We start from the raw sequence: 15,306 nt of genomic DNA, 5'->3' as shown, positions 1-15,306 counted from the left end.
TTGAGATTGACGGCTAGACGCTGCTGCTGTTGGCGGGATGGCTGGAAGATCCAGGTTCGTCGGTGGTCGGCGTGTCTTTGGCCCTTGCCTTGGCCTTTCTCGCGAGCAGCTTGTCGATGTACTCGGTGGCGAAGCTCTTCATTTTGGCCTTTTTGTCGCTCGAGAGCTCGGTGAGCGTGGCGCCGTTGGCGGGCGGCCACGATTTGGGATTGCGCATCTCCTTGTCCACAATCACGTTGGTGAGCTCCTTGGCATGGCGCTTGAAGCTCTCGCGCTCCAGCGCATCCTTGTGCTTGGACATTTGGCGCACCACCACCTCACCCACCAGCTTGCGCAGCCGACGCTCGTTGCTCGCCGCCACCTCGCCCGCTTTGGAACTCGAAGCTGCATCGGTGCCGTTGGAGCTACGCGCTGCCGCCGAAGAAGACGAAGGCTTGTGTCTTTTGTCCGCATGGCGAGACGACGAAGACGGCCTCTTGCGCGACGAGGAGGACGACGAGGATGCGGGCTTGAGATTGCCGTTGAGCTCGAGCTCGCGCGCTGCCTTGGCGGCGGCTTCGGCCTCCTTGCGTGCGCGCTCCTCGTGCTCGTTGGCTTCGCGGATGATCTCTTCGATCGACTTGGCGACGGGCGGAGCCGAGACCTTTGGCGGCGCATGTTGTGGCTCTGGCTTGGGCTGCGGCTTGGGCTGCGACTGCGGCTGTGGCATCTGGAAACCGTGCTGCTGGAGCGACGAGACGAGCCCGGGCAGCGACTTTGCGAGCGACGAGGAGAGTGCCGAGGTGAGCTGGTCCGCAGTCAAGCCGGTTGGCGCCAACGAGGCCGGGAAGGAGTTGGCTGAGCCGTTCGAAGGGTTGTTGGATCGCCTGCTGGCGCGCGGATCGGACGTCTGCGCGGGCGGAGGCGGAGGTGGCTGCCAAGCGGGACGAGACTCGCGCAGCTCCTGATCGCCAGAGAGCGCCGAACCGAGCTCGGAGGAGACGGCGTTGGGCGCCTGTGCCTGGTCGAGCTCGAGCGGATCGTCGAAGAGGTCTTGAAGGCGTCGACGGTCGATCCAGCTGGTGGCGTTGGTGGCGTGTTTGGGCTCGTCTGCGCCTTGCTTGATGGCATCCTTGCGCGCGATGCGGTAGGTCATGTCGAGCTTCTTCCACGCCTCGAGCAGATGCTCTGCGCGAGATGACACCTCGGCGTCCTCTGCTGGCGGCGCGCCGATGCGCAGTGGTGTCGATTCGGCTGTTTCTTGCGTGGCATCTGGGTCCGGCTTGGTAGATTGGAGGGATGGTTCTGGCTTTGTGGCGGTGGAGGACTTGGGGCGATAAGTTTCGGCGGTGGTGCGCACCTGATCCTCGATGCCGCAGTCGATGACCTTGTTGCGAGCGATGAGGGGCCATCGGGCGAGGACGTTGATGATGAGGAGGACAATGTCACGGTCGTTCCACCACTGTTCGAGGAGGAACTGCATGAGGATGAATCCGTGAAGCTTGACGAGCGACTTTTGGACGTTGACGTCGGTGGTCATCTCCATCCTGCGGAGGAGCTTTTCGAGGATCTCGCGCTTGGGGCCGGCCTGACGAGCGGCGGTCATGACGCGGGTGGCCTCGTGTTCCTGGATGGGACGCATTTGCGGGATAAAGTCGAGGTCGAGACGCTTGCCGCGTTTGCGACGCGAACCTTTGGCTTCGGTCTGCTCTACTTCGTCCGAGATGCCGAGAGCGTCGAGGAAGAGGTCGTCCATGCCGCTGAGGTCGGTCTGAGTCTTGCCGCCGAGGGTGCCGACGCAGTTGGGTTCGCCGCAGAAGCACTCTTGTGCGTCGTTGCCGTATCGGTCTACGTTGTAGTTGAAGGTGAGTTCCTCGCCCTTTGCGATGTTGCGTTTTGCAAAGATGCCCATGCGGAGGTGTTTGCCGACCTGCCACTTGGAGACGGAGCAGTTGGGGTTGCAGGAGTGATTGATGAAGCGACCCTTGCCGCCCTTTTTTGTGGCGTCTAGATACTCGTTGGGTTGGAGCATCATAAAGTAAAAGTGACGGATGCCCTCGGTGCGGTAGAGCTGCATGCGATCTAGGAAGGTGTGCTGGTTCATGACCTCGCCGACGTACTCGTAGACGAAGGACTCCTTTGGGATGTCGTGTGCTGCGCGCAGGCCGAAGCCCTTCTTTTCGGTTTGTACGATGTCGACGTTTACGTACTGCCTGCGGTGGAAGCGCTGGTTGCGGCAGAGCTTTCCCCATCTGCATTTGGAGGAGGAGCATTCGATCTGGGTCATGCGATTGATGCATCCCGACTCGTCTGTGCAGGCGAGGTCAGTATTCTCTGTTGCAGGGTTGCAGTCGCAAAGCATGTAGTCGTCGAATTTGCCTGGTGGTCTGCCGAGTTTCTTGTCGTGGTAGTCGTTGTGAGTGATTTCGGTGAAGGTGGCCATGGCGGCATCGTGTGCGAGGGGGAGGTGTTGGACGAGCTGGGGCTGTGATTGTACTCTTGGTTTGCGTGCGGATAGGGCTGACAGGGAGTCGGGCGAAGTGGAGCCGGATGCGTGCGGATCTGGAGAGGCGCTGTCGAGCTTTGCTGCTGTGGTGGACTGGGGCGGGGGAGAAGGGGAGGGGGTGAAGGCGGGTGGGGGTGGTGGGATTGGTGAAGGCGGTGGCAAGGATGCTGCTGCGGAATGGGAGGAGGAGGGGGATTTGAGGACAGAAGCCGAGGAAGAGGCGGTGGCCTGGTGCGGCAGCGGCGTGCCCTGATCGGACGACATGGTGCTGTGTCGTGTCGGTGTGGATGACAGTCCTGGCCGCGGAGGAGATGGCGGTTATTGGAGAGAGAGGCCGTCAGAGCAAGTGCGCGGTGCAGACCATAATCGAGCGTGTGCAGCGCCAGAGGCTTGATGCAAAAGACGCGCAATCGGGATCACAATGTGGATGCGCGCTAGCTGGCTGGCTGGATGGTTGGTCGTGGATGATGATGGTTGACGATGGCAAAGAAGCTGCAGTGGCGCGCAAAGGGTGCACAGAGGTGCAGATGAGAGCTGCGGCTGAGAGTTGCGGCTGAGAATTGTGGCCAACTCGCATCCGCTGTCGCGCTCTCGCTTTGTCTCTCTTCTGCCTCCGTCTCTCTCTCGAAAGGGTTCATCAAACACTTCTTCCTGAGCCAAAGGAATTGAGCGCCACCAACTGAGCCGTCGAGTCGAACGCGGTTCGCACAGCCAAGGCCGAAACAAATTCGAAATTTGAACTTGCGATGTAACACGGATCAGGACGAAAAATCCGTTGGCTGGTGATGCGAAAATTGGATGCGTCGCGTAGACTGCAGCGCCAAAGGCCGGGCAGCTGAGGGCAAAGAGGGAGCCGACTGCCAACGGACGGGCTCGAGCTGCTCAACTGAGAGAGGGCAGTCAGTGCATCTATCTGTACGAGAGCGAGAGAGAGCGAGAGAGAGCGAGAGCCAACGCGCTCGGTTGCGGGCGGACGGACGCCTTTGGAGCTCGATCGAGGCAGCCACGAGCTGCACCGTCCGTCCGACTCTGCATTCACACCATCGGCCCTGTCACATCGGCGTCCATAACCATCACCTTTGCTGCTACTCAACTCCCATCGTGGTCCCCCTACCTCGTCCACTCGCATCGTCGCATCGTCGCAGCTCTCGAGGCCGTTGGTGAGCTCGCATCCCTCGACCTGCACCACCACCACCGCGTCAATGTCGATCACCAGCAATGTATCACTACTCACAGTCACATCCGCCTCTCCAACACCAGCACCAGCACCAGCAGCAACATAAATACCCGCAGCAGTCCCACCAACACCAGCCTCCGCCACCCACACACCTCAACCACCCACCCCACCATCCCCACCACCTCCACCAGCCGCCCTACGCGCAACAGCAGCAACCACAACAGCAGCAGCAGCAGCAGCAGCAGCAGCAGCAGCAGCAGCAGCAGCAGCAGACCACAGCAGCAGCAGCAGCAGCAGCAGCACACCAGCAGCCTCCTTCGTTCGGCGGCGCTCTGCCTCCAAGACCCATGCGCAGCTCCGCCATCCCCATCGTCGCACCAGCCTCATCCACTCCACCGCCCCAGTCCAAGCCCAACAATCCCTACGACACTTCGGACACCGGCGCATCGCAGCCCGATTCGTCCAAATCGCCCGTAGGCGCCAATGCCATCGCAACCGCTCGCAAGCCCTGCCGCAACATCGCCATCTACGGCCACTGCAAGTACCAGAACGACGGATGCCCCTTCGACCACAACTCCGCCTCCACACAACCCAACCCCAGATCCCCCGCCTTCTCCGCAGCCTCGGCAGCTTCCTCCGCAAACTCGCCCAACAAGTCCAGAGGCGCCCCATCCAATATGCCCTCCAGCCCGCTCAAGGGCGCGCTCAGCGCTCGCAACGTTGCTGCCGCCGTATTCGTACCCAAGACCATCGGAAGCTCCTCCCCCTCCATCTCCGCCGCCGCCACCGCCGCGCCTGGGCCCCGCACCGCCCTCGACAACGTCGCGGCCGACGTAAACGACATGCGCATCGACTCGCCCAACACCAGGGAATTCACCCCAAACGCATTCCACCACAATGGTCCCTCGACGCCCAACATGTACCACACCTCTTCCTACGACGCAGACACCAGCGCCTTCGACCCAACCAACTCCGCTTCCGCGCCAACCCTCACCCACGACTCCCACATGGGCACGCCCGCCGCCAACAACGCACAACAGCCGCGCGCCTACAACCCATACGAGCACATGAACGAGTTTGGCGACCCCGCCCCTCCCCAGGCACCACCCGGCCTCGCACTCGCCGGAGGCATCGACTACTACTCGGCCGCCGCCAACGGCGCCGCCAAGATCCGCCAACCGCTCCACTACCACCTCTACGCTCCGCCCCTCCCGCACGTCTCCAACCTCCACCCGCACCACCTCACCGCCAACGCCTTCTTCCTCAACCCCAACCAGCGCGAGGAGCTCCAACGCAAACAGGAGGCCATGCTCGCAAGCGTGCCACCGCCCGAACTCGGCGGTCCCAACCTGCCCGAGGAGCTGCACGTCTACCACTCGCTCGTCCCGCTCGAGCATCCCGGCCCCGGCGCCCCTTCCTCCATGGGCCTGCCGCCCGGCCTCATCGACCCGCGCATGGGCGCTCCCGGTGCCAACGGCGCTACGGGCGCTTCGGGCGACCACAGCAAGGTGTTTGGATACCGCAGCCACTCGTACAAGGCCACGTGCACGCTCGACGGCAAGCGCTACGTCCTGCGCCGCCTCGAGGGATTCCGTCTGCAGCACGAGGCGGCCATCGGCCTCGTGGAGCGCTGGCGTCGCATCCGTCATCCGAGCATCGTCAGCGTGCGCGAGGCCTTCACCACGCGCGCCTTTGGCGACCAGTCGATCGTGTTTGTGTACGACTACCATCCGCTCGCCACCACGCTCTACGCCGAGCACATGACCATCAAGGCGGCGCAGCCCGATCGCCGTACGGGAAGGCTGCAGCCCGTGTCGATGCAGGTGCCCGAGCGCACGCTGTGGAGCTACCTCTGCCAGCTCACCTCGGCGCTGCGCAACATCCACGCCAGCAACCTCGCTGCGCGCTGCATCGAGGCGAGCAAGGTGCTGCGCACCGCCAAAAACCGCGTGCGCATCAACTGCTGCTCGGTGTTTGACGTGATCGCCTTTAACCCGGACGAGACGCCATCCGAGGCGCTCCAGGCGCAGCAGCTCGACGATCTTGTCAATTTGGGCGCGCTCATCGTCGGCCTCGGCCTCAACAGCGTCTCGGCGACCAACGACATTGCGTCGAGCCTCGCCATCTTTGGCGGACGCTACTCGGCCGAGCTCAAGAATGTGGTGGCGTGGCTGGTGGGTCAGGCGTCGTCGCCGCACGACGGCGGCGCTGCCGACGATCCAGCCGCCGAGGTGGCACGCAGCGTGGGCGAGCTGGTCAAGGTGCTCGGAACGCACTGTGCCGACGAGATGGATTCGGCGCTCAACTATACGGATCTCATGGAGAACTCGCTGATGAAGGAGCTGGAAAATGGGCGGCTGGTGCGGCTGCTGTGCAAGTTTGGATTCATCAACGAGCGGCCCGAGTTTGACCACGATCCACGCTGGGCCGAGACGGGCGATCGGTATGTGATCAAGCTGTTCCGCGATCACGTCTTCCACGCCGTCGACGAGGCCGGCCGACCCGTGGTGGATCTGAGCCACATCCTCACCAACCTCAACAAGCTCGACGCGGGAACCGACGAAAAGATCATGCTCACCTCGCGCGACGAACACAGCTGCCTCGTCGTCAGCTACCGCGAAATCAAGAACTGCATCGAGGCCGCCTTCCAGGATCTCTCCCGAACGCGTTAGCGTCCCCCCTCTTCCCCTCACAACATGACTGTATACAAGCGCAATTCACACTATCAGACAGGTTTTGAAGCCCCACCTCGCAAATAAGCTCAGTGGTCACATGCGAGTGCACGCAGAAAGTGAACTTCGACGGTGACAATTTTCCCAAAGCAAGAACATGACAGTGAGCAAAGGAGCGAGGCGAGACGCGACTACAGCTTGGCGGGTCGCGGGTTGGGCGGCGCAGCGGGCGGGTAGTTGTGCAGATACGGCTGGTGCGTCTGTTGGTGGCCTGTCGGTGTATCCGCAAAGTACGGGTGCGAGATGGGAGGTGGGCGTGGCACCGCACTCTGTCCCGTCGGAAGCGACGGCTGTGCCGATGCTGCAGCAGCACGCATCGGAGCGGCGGGCTGCGCGAGCAATGTTGGCTTGGGCAGCGAAGCCGAAGGCAGGATCTGCGGCTGCAGGTTCGAATGGTCGTAATCCAAAAAGTGGTTGATGTCGCGCGCCACACGCTCCGGATACTGCCAGATGAACCCTGCACCCGAGTCCTCATACAGGTTGAGCGAGGGCTTCGGCAGTCGACACATCAGTTCCCAGCTCCTGCTCGCGGGGATGAGCGTATTGTTGACGCCATTCATCACCAGCACAGGCACATTGATGCGTGCCATCGGGTCAAAGTATCCGCCTCCGCGCTGCTGCGGAAGCGTCTCCCAGCTGCGCCACGCCAATCGTTGACAGCGCAGAGGTCCGAGCTCGCGGCGGTCCTCCAGCAACCCGATGAACGGCGCCTCGGACGGAAGCTTGGACCGATACTGCGCAAACGAGTTGATGCGATCCCAGTGCTGCTCGAGCGCGAGCTGCCCAGCTTGCGAGTCGGTGAAAAAGGTATGCTTCAACGCCTGTTTTACCTCGTCCGGCTTGGTGCCGTCGTTGAGTGAAAGGCGCGACGCATTCATCAAGTTCCAGTCGTCGCGCGGCCAGGGGATGGACATGGAGCTGCGCGAGCACTCTTCGTACAGCCGTGCCGAGATGGCAGGGCCGGTGGTAGCCGCCGCGACGATCTTGCGCACGCGAGTAGTCGCCGGACTCGGGTACAGCGCGGTGAGCAGCGCAGCCGCGCCACCCATGGCGAAACCGAGCACGTCGTACTCCTGCACGCCGAGCGAGTCGGCAATCGCGACGGCATGCTTGGCCCACTTGTAGAACGAGCCCATGTACGGACGCGTGTCGCGATTCGAGATCGAGCGGCCACAGTGGCACGGGTCGAAGATGATCAGCGGACGCGCCTTGACCAGATGCGCCAGGAAGAGCGGATCCCACATGTCCATGCCCGCGCGAAAGTCGCAGTGCAGAAGCAGCGGCACCTCGGAGCGCTTCGGTGGGACGGGAGTAGGTGCTGCCGAGGCGGAGGCGGAAGCAGCCTCTGCATCGCAGGCGATCATGTGGAAAGCTTCCGGGTCGACATCGAGCCAGCGATACGCAATCTTTGCGCCCGAGCCAATGTAGACAAAGTTGGTCGACGTCGTCTGGACGATCTTGAGGCAGTGGCGCAGGAACGGGTCAGCCACCTCTGCGAACAGCTCGGCGGTGTTGGCGGGCGACGGCATGGCGGAGAGAGGGCGCGGTGACGGATGGCAGAGATGGTGGTAGCATCAAACGCTGTGTGCGGATCTCAAAGGCAGGCACAAGCGGCGCCCAAGGGAGACAACGGCCGGCAATAGCACCACAAGAACAGCCGACAGAAGCACGCTGAATCGTCTCGAGTTCCAGTCAACCTTGGCCTGGCCTAGGCTGGCGTGCTGAACCGAGAGGCCGAGGGTGCCATGCAGGGTTTTTCCGAAGCCATCGTCGGCTCGCCTGCCACACGGCTCGTTCGGCTTCCAAATGAATCAAATCCAAGTCGTGAGTGTGGGTTTCGCGGGAAGCGCGCGTGGACCCTGGCCCGCCCCCATGCGACGCTGTGTGAGAATGCGCTCAGGCACGTCCTTCTCTTTTGCGCCACGCAGCTCTCTTTGTCACTCGCCATTTTTCCGACAGCTGCAGGTGAGCACCACGCGCACTTCGTGATTTGACCCGCAAAACGCTTTCCATTCGGCCGGTTTGTCTTCTTCCGACGGCGATACACCCGATCTCCGCAAGGCAGGGCTTGTGTATCGGGTCGCAGCCCACACCTCCACCCCTTGCATTTTGTCAGCCGCCATCTTTGTATCGTAACCATCCTTCATCCTTCATATCATCTGCACCAAGATTGCCCCAAGGCTGCGCTCATGAGGCCCGGTGCGATCAAGCAGCGCGATGTAGCGCCCGTGCAGACGTTTGCCAAGGCCGCTGCCAAGTGCTCTGCCGAGGTAAGTTGGCGTTCGTGGCTCGACCCCCGCCACCCAGTCTCATGCTCACGCCCACGTCTTACTTTTGCTCTTGCGCTACAGGCGCGTATCTACGGCCAGTGCGTCACGGCCAACTACGAGAATATCGAGCGCAACATGTGCTCAAAGGAGTTCCTCGCTTTCAAGGCGTGCGTTCAGCAAAAGGTAAGTTTGCGGAGCTCGAGGGATCTAGTACGAAAGGCGTTCGCCAACTGACCACTTAGCATCTTTATCATCCCTTTCCTTTTCCTGGCTTTAGCTCGGCCGCAAGTGGTGATGCCGGTCACCTGTTCTTCGAAGTATCTACATCTCGTTTTCGTATAATCGCATCTCAAAGCTGTGTTGCACAGTCGCTCTGTATTGTACACTGGGTACGAGCCACGACCGAGGCAATTTGCTTGACTACGCCCACGTCGGCACAGACGCAAAGTGCTAGAGCAAGTGAGAGGCTTGAGCCGTGGCTATGAGGCTCAATGTGATCCCTGCGCATCAAGTGCGTTGACGATGTGACGGCGGAAAAAAATGCCTTCGAATGTTTGATCTTTGGGCGCAAGCGGACGTGCGTGCGCAGAGAGGGCATGCGCGAGACAGCGTGAGTGGGTGCAGCAGCGTTGTGTGCCGCTGGCGAATTAGACTCGGAACAGAAAGACCCCGTCAAGGTTCGGCGGTGCCAAACCGCGCTGTGGCGAGCTTTGAATCTTCCTGACCTTGCTGCTCGCTCGACCTGGATACGCTTCCGTCGACCATCTGCCGAGGCTTTCTCACGATGACTCAAGTTGTCGGCCCCAGCAGGGCCGCTTCGGTGCACACCGACAGCGATGTCAAGGCCAGCACTGCGCGTCCACGCAGGACGATGACGCGCTCGCAACTGGCGCAACGCATCGCTCAAGGAGAAACGCTGGTGCTGCATCGCCGAAAGATCTACAAGCTCGACCGCTGGCTAGCCAACCATCCCGGTGGCGAACTCGCCATCTTGCACTTTGTCGGGCGTGATGCGACCGACGAGATCGAGGCGTACCATTCCGAACACACCATCTCGCGCCTCATGTCGCGCTTCGTGATCGCCCACCTCGACGAGGCCGATTGGGACAACTACACGCCGCTCGTGCCGCCAGTTCAGCTCGGATATCGCAAGGGAAAGCTCGACCATCCGCATGCTCAGGTGGGCATGTGGCGCCATCGCAACACGCCCGCCACCTCGGCCGGCACTTCCGACACCGACGGCTCCTCTGACGGGAGCGCAGACGAGGCGCTCGTGCATGACCTCGTCGTCGGCTCCGCCGTCAAGCGCTCGGATGCGGCCGACAAGGCGCGTGCTGCCCGTACAGCCTCTACTCTCGTGGTGGATCGACCCAATTGCTTCCCGCTTCCCGTGGGCCTCCTCGAGCCTCCTCCGAATCCAGACGGCATCGACGCCGAGCGGGAGAAGCGCATTTCCCACGCTTATCAGCAGCTGCACGAGCAGGTCAAAGACGCCGGCCTCTACACGCTTCGTCCGGCTGGCTATGCTCGCGAGATGGCGCGCTACCTCGCCCTCGGCTCCATCGCCTATGCCTTCTGGGCACGCGGACAGGCGCAGCTGCAACTCGATTCAGACTCGGCCGGCACTCTCCTTCGAGCGTCGACGGCATCCTTCCTGCTCTCGAGCTTCTTCCTTGGCCTCTTTTGGCACCAGCTCACCTTTTCAGCCCACGACTCGGGTCACAGCGGCATCACGCACTCTTGGCAATGGGATCGCATCATCGGCACCACCATCGCCGACTTTATCGGAGGCCTCAGCATCGGATGGTGGTGCGACAACCACGATGTCCACCATCTCGTCACCAACCATCCCGAGCACGACCCAGACATCCAGCACATGCCCTTTTTTGCCATCTCGCCGCAATTCGTCCTTGCCGGCCAGACAACCGTCATCAGCGCCGACAATGCTGCTCTCACCGAGCACGAGCAGGCCAAGCCCGCCAGACCGCTGGGGTTGTGGTCGTCGTACTATCGCCGCTTACTCGAGTTCGATGCGCCAAGCCGCTTCTTCCTCCAGCACCAGCACAAGCTCTACTACATTGTCATGGCGTTTGGCCGATTCAACCTCTATGCCAACTCGTACGGCTTCCTGGCTACCAAGGCACGCCGCGACCGGTGGTGGGCACTCGAGCTCGTTGGCCTCGCCACCTTTTGGACGTGGTACGGGTACGGCTTGCTGGGTTCGCTACCCACCTGGCCCGTCCGCATCGCCTACCTCGTCATCTCGCACGTCGTCACTTCGCCGCTGCACATCCAGATCGTCCTGTCGCACTTTGCACAGTCGTGCGACGATCTTGGTCTGAGCGAGAGCTTTGCCTCTCGCCAAATCCGTACCACGATGGACGTCGATTGCCCTCCTTGGCTCGACTTTGTCCACGGCGGTTTGCACATGCAGGTATCGCACCATCTCTTCCCGCGCGTACCTCGTCACAACCTGCGCGAGCTGCGCGATCGATTCGTCGTCCCGTTTGCGAAAGAGTGGGGGCTGCAGTACCACGAGTACAGCTTCACAAAGGGCAACGGCCGCGTCCTCGCCACGCTTAAAAAGGTCGCCGACCAGGTGCACATTCTCTCCAAGGTCGCAGAGGCATCAGCCAAGGGCGAGCTGCAGCACTAGCAGTTCCTCCTCTCAGCATACAATACAGAGCAACATTCTTTGATGAAACTGTGTGCCCGCCCTAGATGAGCCATCGATCCACGGCTGAAGGGTCCGGTGCGTGAATTTTGGAAGAAGCTTCTGGGTCGCAGTGGAAGGGTCCAACGACGCGCTGGCCCGCTGTCAGGGTGTTGGTTTGGCTACATGTGGAGGCGGATTGCGCATTCATCTTTCTTCTCGTCCATCATCCCGCAACACGGAAGAACGCACGCACACCATGTCCGACGCCTCGCAGCCGAATGAAACCTCCAAGGCAGCTCCGCTGGGTCTGCCCGCACCTGGAGACGCCACCGCCGACGCTCAGCCCAACGTGATCAAGCTCGACCATCTCGGCCCCATGATCGTCAACTCGGACGGCACCATCTCGCGCATCGCCAACTGGGGCGCCATGTCGCAGATCGAAAAGGACAGGTCGCTGCGTCTGCTCGCAAAGCGCAACAACGCCAGGATGGAGAGCCTCAAGGCGGATCCCAACAACAACGAGCAGCAGAGCTGATCCACATACCTCAGCTCAGGCAAGACACACAGCCCATTCGACAGAATACTCTTTGCCAAACTTGTATTGTTCAGAGGTAATTTGTCAAGCGCGCCGCTGCTCGTCGGCAGACTTTTGCGCGACGACGATGAAGCACCTCACCAGGCCGCCCTCCTGGCTCCACGCGCGGACGACGTTGCTGAACGCGCCCAAGCCCTTGCGCATGGTCCAGCCGCCGCCTCTCCACGCCGCGCCTTCGGTCGCAAATCCGCGCAGGAAGCGTGCAAAGCCCGGAAACACGTCGGCGGTAATGTCGCGCAGCATCACCTGCTCGGGCGCAAATCCGGCTTTGACCAGCTCCGCGTGGTAGGCGTCAACGGGCCAAAGGTTGGCTGGCTTCACCGATGCGAGCGTGCATGTGAACATGTGTTTCAAGCGCTCAACCACCGACGGCGCCTCTTGCGGGAAAGGCAGCGGACCCAGCTGCACCCTCGCTGCGCCATCGCGAGGTGCAGGATAGGCGGACAGCAGATCGACGAATGCCAGCCGCCCACCCGGGTTGAGGCGTCGAGATGCTAGCTGGATGTACTCGGGCCGATCGCTAAAGTGGAATGCGCAGTCCAGAGCTAGAATCACATCGTACTTTTCGCCAGCCCCCTCGTCCGTTCTGAGCCAGTCGAGGATATCCCGCGCCCACACCTTGACCTCTGGCGCCGGCTTATTTTCCGCCAGTTGGAGCTGCAGGCGCTCGGCAGCAAACGCAGCCTCGTCCGGAAGACTCGTGACGGCATGCAGCAGTGTGGGTGCGAATCTGTCGAGCAGGAACAGCGTCGACTCGCCCGCACCGCAGCCGACATCGAGAAGTTTGAGCCCCGGTCTGACTCCGGCTGCGGTGTACAGCTGTTCGGCGAGCGTCTGGCATGCGACTGGAAAGTCGAGCTCGCGACGCGAGAGCTGCGGCGTCCAGAATCCCATGTTCATCCACGCCGTCGTGGGCGCGCGCACGTTGAGCGCCAGACACGACAGCGTCTGGTACGGCTCACTCGCGTGCGAGCCGGCCACCACCCAAATGCCTCCTACAACCAACAGTGTCCATGCAAGTGTAGCCGAGTTGAACGCCGGTATTCGTGCCAGCAGTGCCTCCCATACCGCCCGCATGGCGACTTCAAATCGCGTTCCGTAGGAGCTGCTGCCACGATCCTTCGACGAGGTCGCGGCGATGAATCGATCGAACATGACCTTGCCGCCGACTATCGTAGCGTCGACGTTTGCATTGCGCAGCATGATCGGGCTCACGGCCTGCTCGTCGAGGATGTCGCGATCGAGCACGGTAAAGTCAGCTCGTTTGCCGACGCTGATACTGCCCGCCATAGCTTCCTCGAACTGCGCAAATGCAGGGTCCTGCGTGAATCCTCGGAGTGCCTCTCGTCGTGAGAGTCGCTCATGCGGATACCACCCGCCAGCACCGTGGGGCGAGTCGCCGGATTCGTCCAGCCGCGTGATGGCCGAGTAGATGCCGTGGAGCGGATCGGGCAGTTCGACGGGAAAGTCGGAGCCGAGCGCCAGGCTGGCATTGGCGCGCAGCAGCGACTTCCACGCGTACGCACCTTGCGATGCGCGCTCGCGGCCAATGCGCTTTTCGACGTATCCCATATCCGAGGTACAGTGCGTGGGCTGCATGGACGCGATCACACCCAGCTCGGCGTACCGCCCAAGATCACTGGGCTTCATCAGCTGCGCATGCTCCACACGCGGCCGGAGCTCGTCGGCGGCAACATGCGGATGCGAGCGCAGGTACGCCTCGTATGCGTCGAGCGTGAGCGTGTTGGCGCGATCGCCAATGGCGTGCGTGCACACCTGCCATCCGCGCTCGAGCCAGTACTCGACGAGCGAAGGCAGTTCGTGCTCTGGGATCAGCAGTAGACCACGCTCGCCCGGCTTGTCCGCGTAGTCTTCCCACATGGCCGATCCCCACGAGCCGAGCGCGCCGTCGTTGAACAGCTTGACTGCGCGCAGCGTAAACATGGTGTGGTTGGCGCCGACGGCGGAGGTGGGGCGGATCTGCTCGATGCGGTGCGCGCAGCGCCTCTCGCCTGGCGGACAGGCGAGCATCGAGTAGATGCGGAAGCGCAGTAGACCCTGCGCGTCCATGGCGCGGTAGAACGACGCTGCCTTGAGGTCGGTCGCTGCATCGCCTACCGCCGTGATTCCGACGCGGAGGAGACCCTCGGTGGCTGCATCGAGGAACAGCTTGCGCTGCTCGTCCGTCCACTCGGGTACCACCTGGTAGGCAAAGTTCATGGCGTTGTCGATGAGGATTCCGGTGGGGTCGCCGTAGTCATCCCTGACCACGAGCCCTCCTTGTACCTTGTCATCCTCGGCTGGCGTGCGAGGGAAACCCTTGGCGCCGCGCACGACCATATCGAGGCCCACCTGGCTGAGCCAGAGAGCATGGACGTCGACGCGACGCAAGACGACGGGGAAGCGGCGCAGCAGCGGCGAGCGCGAGAGATCGGCCGCCGTGGGGAATGCGGCAGGCGACCATTTGGTCTGGTCCCAGCCGATGCCTTCGATCCACGGCAGCGCCTCCTTCGCATCGAGGCCGACATCCGACGAGTCGTCCGCAAGCGCGAATGCCATCAGGTGCGGTTTCGAGCGAACATAATCCTCAAGTCGCTGGATTACGTCGTCGACCGATTTGGCACCCACCAGATTGGCCACCGTGCGCGACCAGCCGTAGTCGAGAATGTGACCATGTGCATCGTGAAAGCCGGGATAGAGCGTTTGTCCATAGCGCAGCCTGCGTACCTCGCACTTTGCGTGCTTCTTGAGAGCACCGTCTTGGTTGTGGGTACCGGAGCGGCGAGCGAGGCGTGCTGCCTTGTTGCTGTGCGGGCGGCGCCTCTGCTGTGGCTTGCCAGGCCGAGGCGACGTTGGACTGGCACTTTCGGCACAGAAATCGTCGAGGACATCGTGTTCAGCTCCGACATGCGTGATGACTCCCGAATCCACACCGACGCACTGCGCGAACCCCTGTTGCTCTGCAAATTGCTGCTCGTCGCCCGTGTAGATCGAGCCGGAGTCGGCATCGCCAAGATGGAGTCGACCTTGCTGCGTCGGCGAGCAGATCACGTAGTGCTCAGGGAGCACTTCGAGCGGAGAGTGCCCGTGGGTTGCATGGAGCTTGGACGATGACAGCGTCCACAAGCTCGTCAGTAGAACTGCGGCCGCCACGACGACCAGGAAGCGCCGGAGTCGTCGCCCTGACTTGGCTGGAGCGGAGTTCGGCTGAAGCACGCCGTGCCTCTGCGTCTGCGTCTTGCCACTATCAGGCGCAGGATCTGTACCCTTCGCCATGGTGACGATAGACGTCGCGTCTTTGCAGGCTTGTGCTGGTTCGAGTGATGGTCAGGTGGGATGTCGTCTGAAGTGTTGGTCTTTTGCGGGGTCCGCCGGTGAGCTTCGCGCGGCC

General features: G+C 62.1%; 7 protein-coding genes across 7 annotated transcripts; 4 read left to right on the top strand and 3 right to left on the bottom strand.

Annotated features, from left to right (window-relative positions):
* Nucleotides 1-13: 13 nt before the first annotated feature.
* PAN0_007c3362 (SET domain-containing protein) lies at nt 14-2,749 on the bottom strand (the record flags this gene model as incomplete). Its single annotated transcript, XM_014801446.1, has 1 exon — nt 14-2,749. One exon carries the CDS (start codon nt 2,747-2,749, stop codon nt 14-16), a length of 2,736 nt encoding a protein of 911 aa, XP_014656932.1.
* A 954-nt stretch (nt 2,750-3,703) lies between these two features.
* PAN0_007d3361 (poly-A-specific ribonuclease) lies at nt 3,704-6,334 on the top strand (the record flags this gene model as incomplete). Its single annotated transcript, XM_014801445.1, has 1 exon — nt 3,704-6,334. The coding sequence occupies one exon, from the start codon at nt 3,704-3,706 to the stop codon at nt 6,332-6,334; it is 2,631 nt and encodes an 876-aa protein (XP_014656931.1).
* A 191-nt stretch (nt 6,335-6,525) lies between these two features.
* Nucleotides 6,526-7,923, bottom strand: PAN0_007c3360 (alpha/beta-hydrolase; the record flags this gene model as incomplete). The annotated part of the gene is made up of 1 exon (XM_014801444.1): nt 6,526-7,923. One exon carries the CDS (start codon nt 7,921-7,923, stop codon nt 6,526-6,528), a length of 1,398 nt encoding a protein of 465 aa, XP_014656930.1.
* A 660-nt stretch (nt 7,924-8,583) lies between these two features.
* PAN0_007d3359 (uncharacterized protein) lies at nt 8,584-8,959 on the top strand (the record flags this gene model as incomplete). Its single annotated transcript, XM_014801443.1, has 3 exons — nt 8,584-8,664; nt 8,746-8,847; nt 8,942-8,959. The coding sequence occupies 3 exons, from the start codon at nt 8,584-8,586 to the stop codon at nt 8,957-8,959; spliced, it is 201 nt and encodes a 66-aa protein (XP_014656929.1).
* Nucleotides 8,960-9,448: 489 nt separating this feature from the next.
* Nucleotides 9,449-11,320, top strand: PAN0_007d3358 (fatty acid/sphingolipid desaturase; the record flags this gene model as incomplete). Its single annotated transcript, XM_014801442.1, has 1 exon — nt 9,449-11,320. One exon carries the CDS (start codon nt 9,449-9,451, stop codon nt 11,318-11,320), a length of 1,872 nt encoding a protein of 623 aa, XP_014656928.1.
* Nucleotides 11,321-11,576: 256 nt separating this feature from the next.
* On the top strand, nt 11,577-11,855 carry PAN0_007d3357 (uncharacterized protein; the record flags this gene model as incomplete). The annotated part of the gene is made up of 1 exon (XM_014801441.1): nt 11,577-11,855. One exon carries the CDS (start codon nt 11,577-11,579, stop codon nt 11,853-11,855), a length of 279 nt encoding a protein of 92 aa, XP_014656927.1.
* An 84-nt stretch (nt 11,856-11,939) lies between these two features.
* PAN0_007c3356 (amidohydrolase 3) lies at nt 11,940-15,191 on the bottom strand (the record flags this gene model as incomplete). The annotated part of the gene is made up of 1 exon (XM_014801440.1): nt 11,940-15,191. The coding sequence occupies one exon, from the start codon at nt 15,189-15,191 to the stop codon at nt 11,940-11,942; it is 3,252 nt and encodes a 1,083-aa protein (XP_014656926.1).
* Between the last annotated feature and the right edge of the window lie 115 nt (nt 15,192-15,306).

Source organism: Moesziomyces antarcticus (assembly GCF_000747765.1).
Source record: "Moesziomyces antarcticus DNA, scaffold: scaffold_v10007, strain JCM 10317, whole genome shotgun sequence".
Classification (NCBI taxonomy): domain Eukaryota; kingdom Fungi; phylum Basidiomycota; class Ustilaginomycetes; order Ustilaginales; family Ustilaginaceae; genus Moesziomyces; species Moesziomyces antarcticus.
This window is presented reverse-complemented; position numbering and strand designations above follow the sequence as displayed.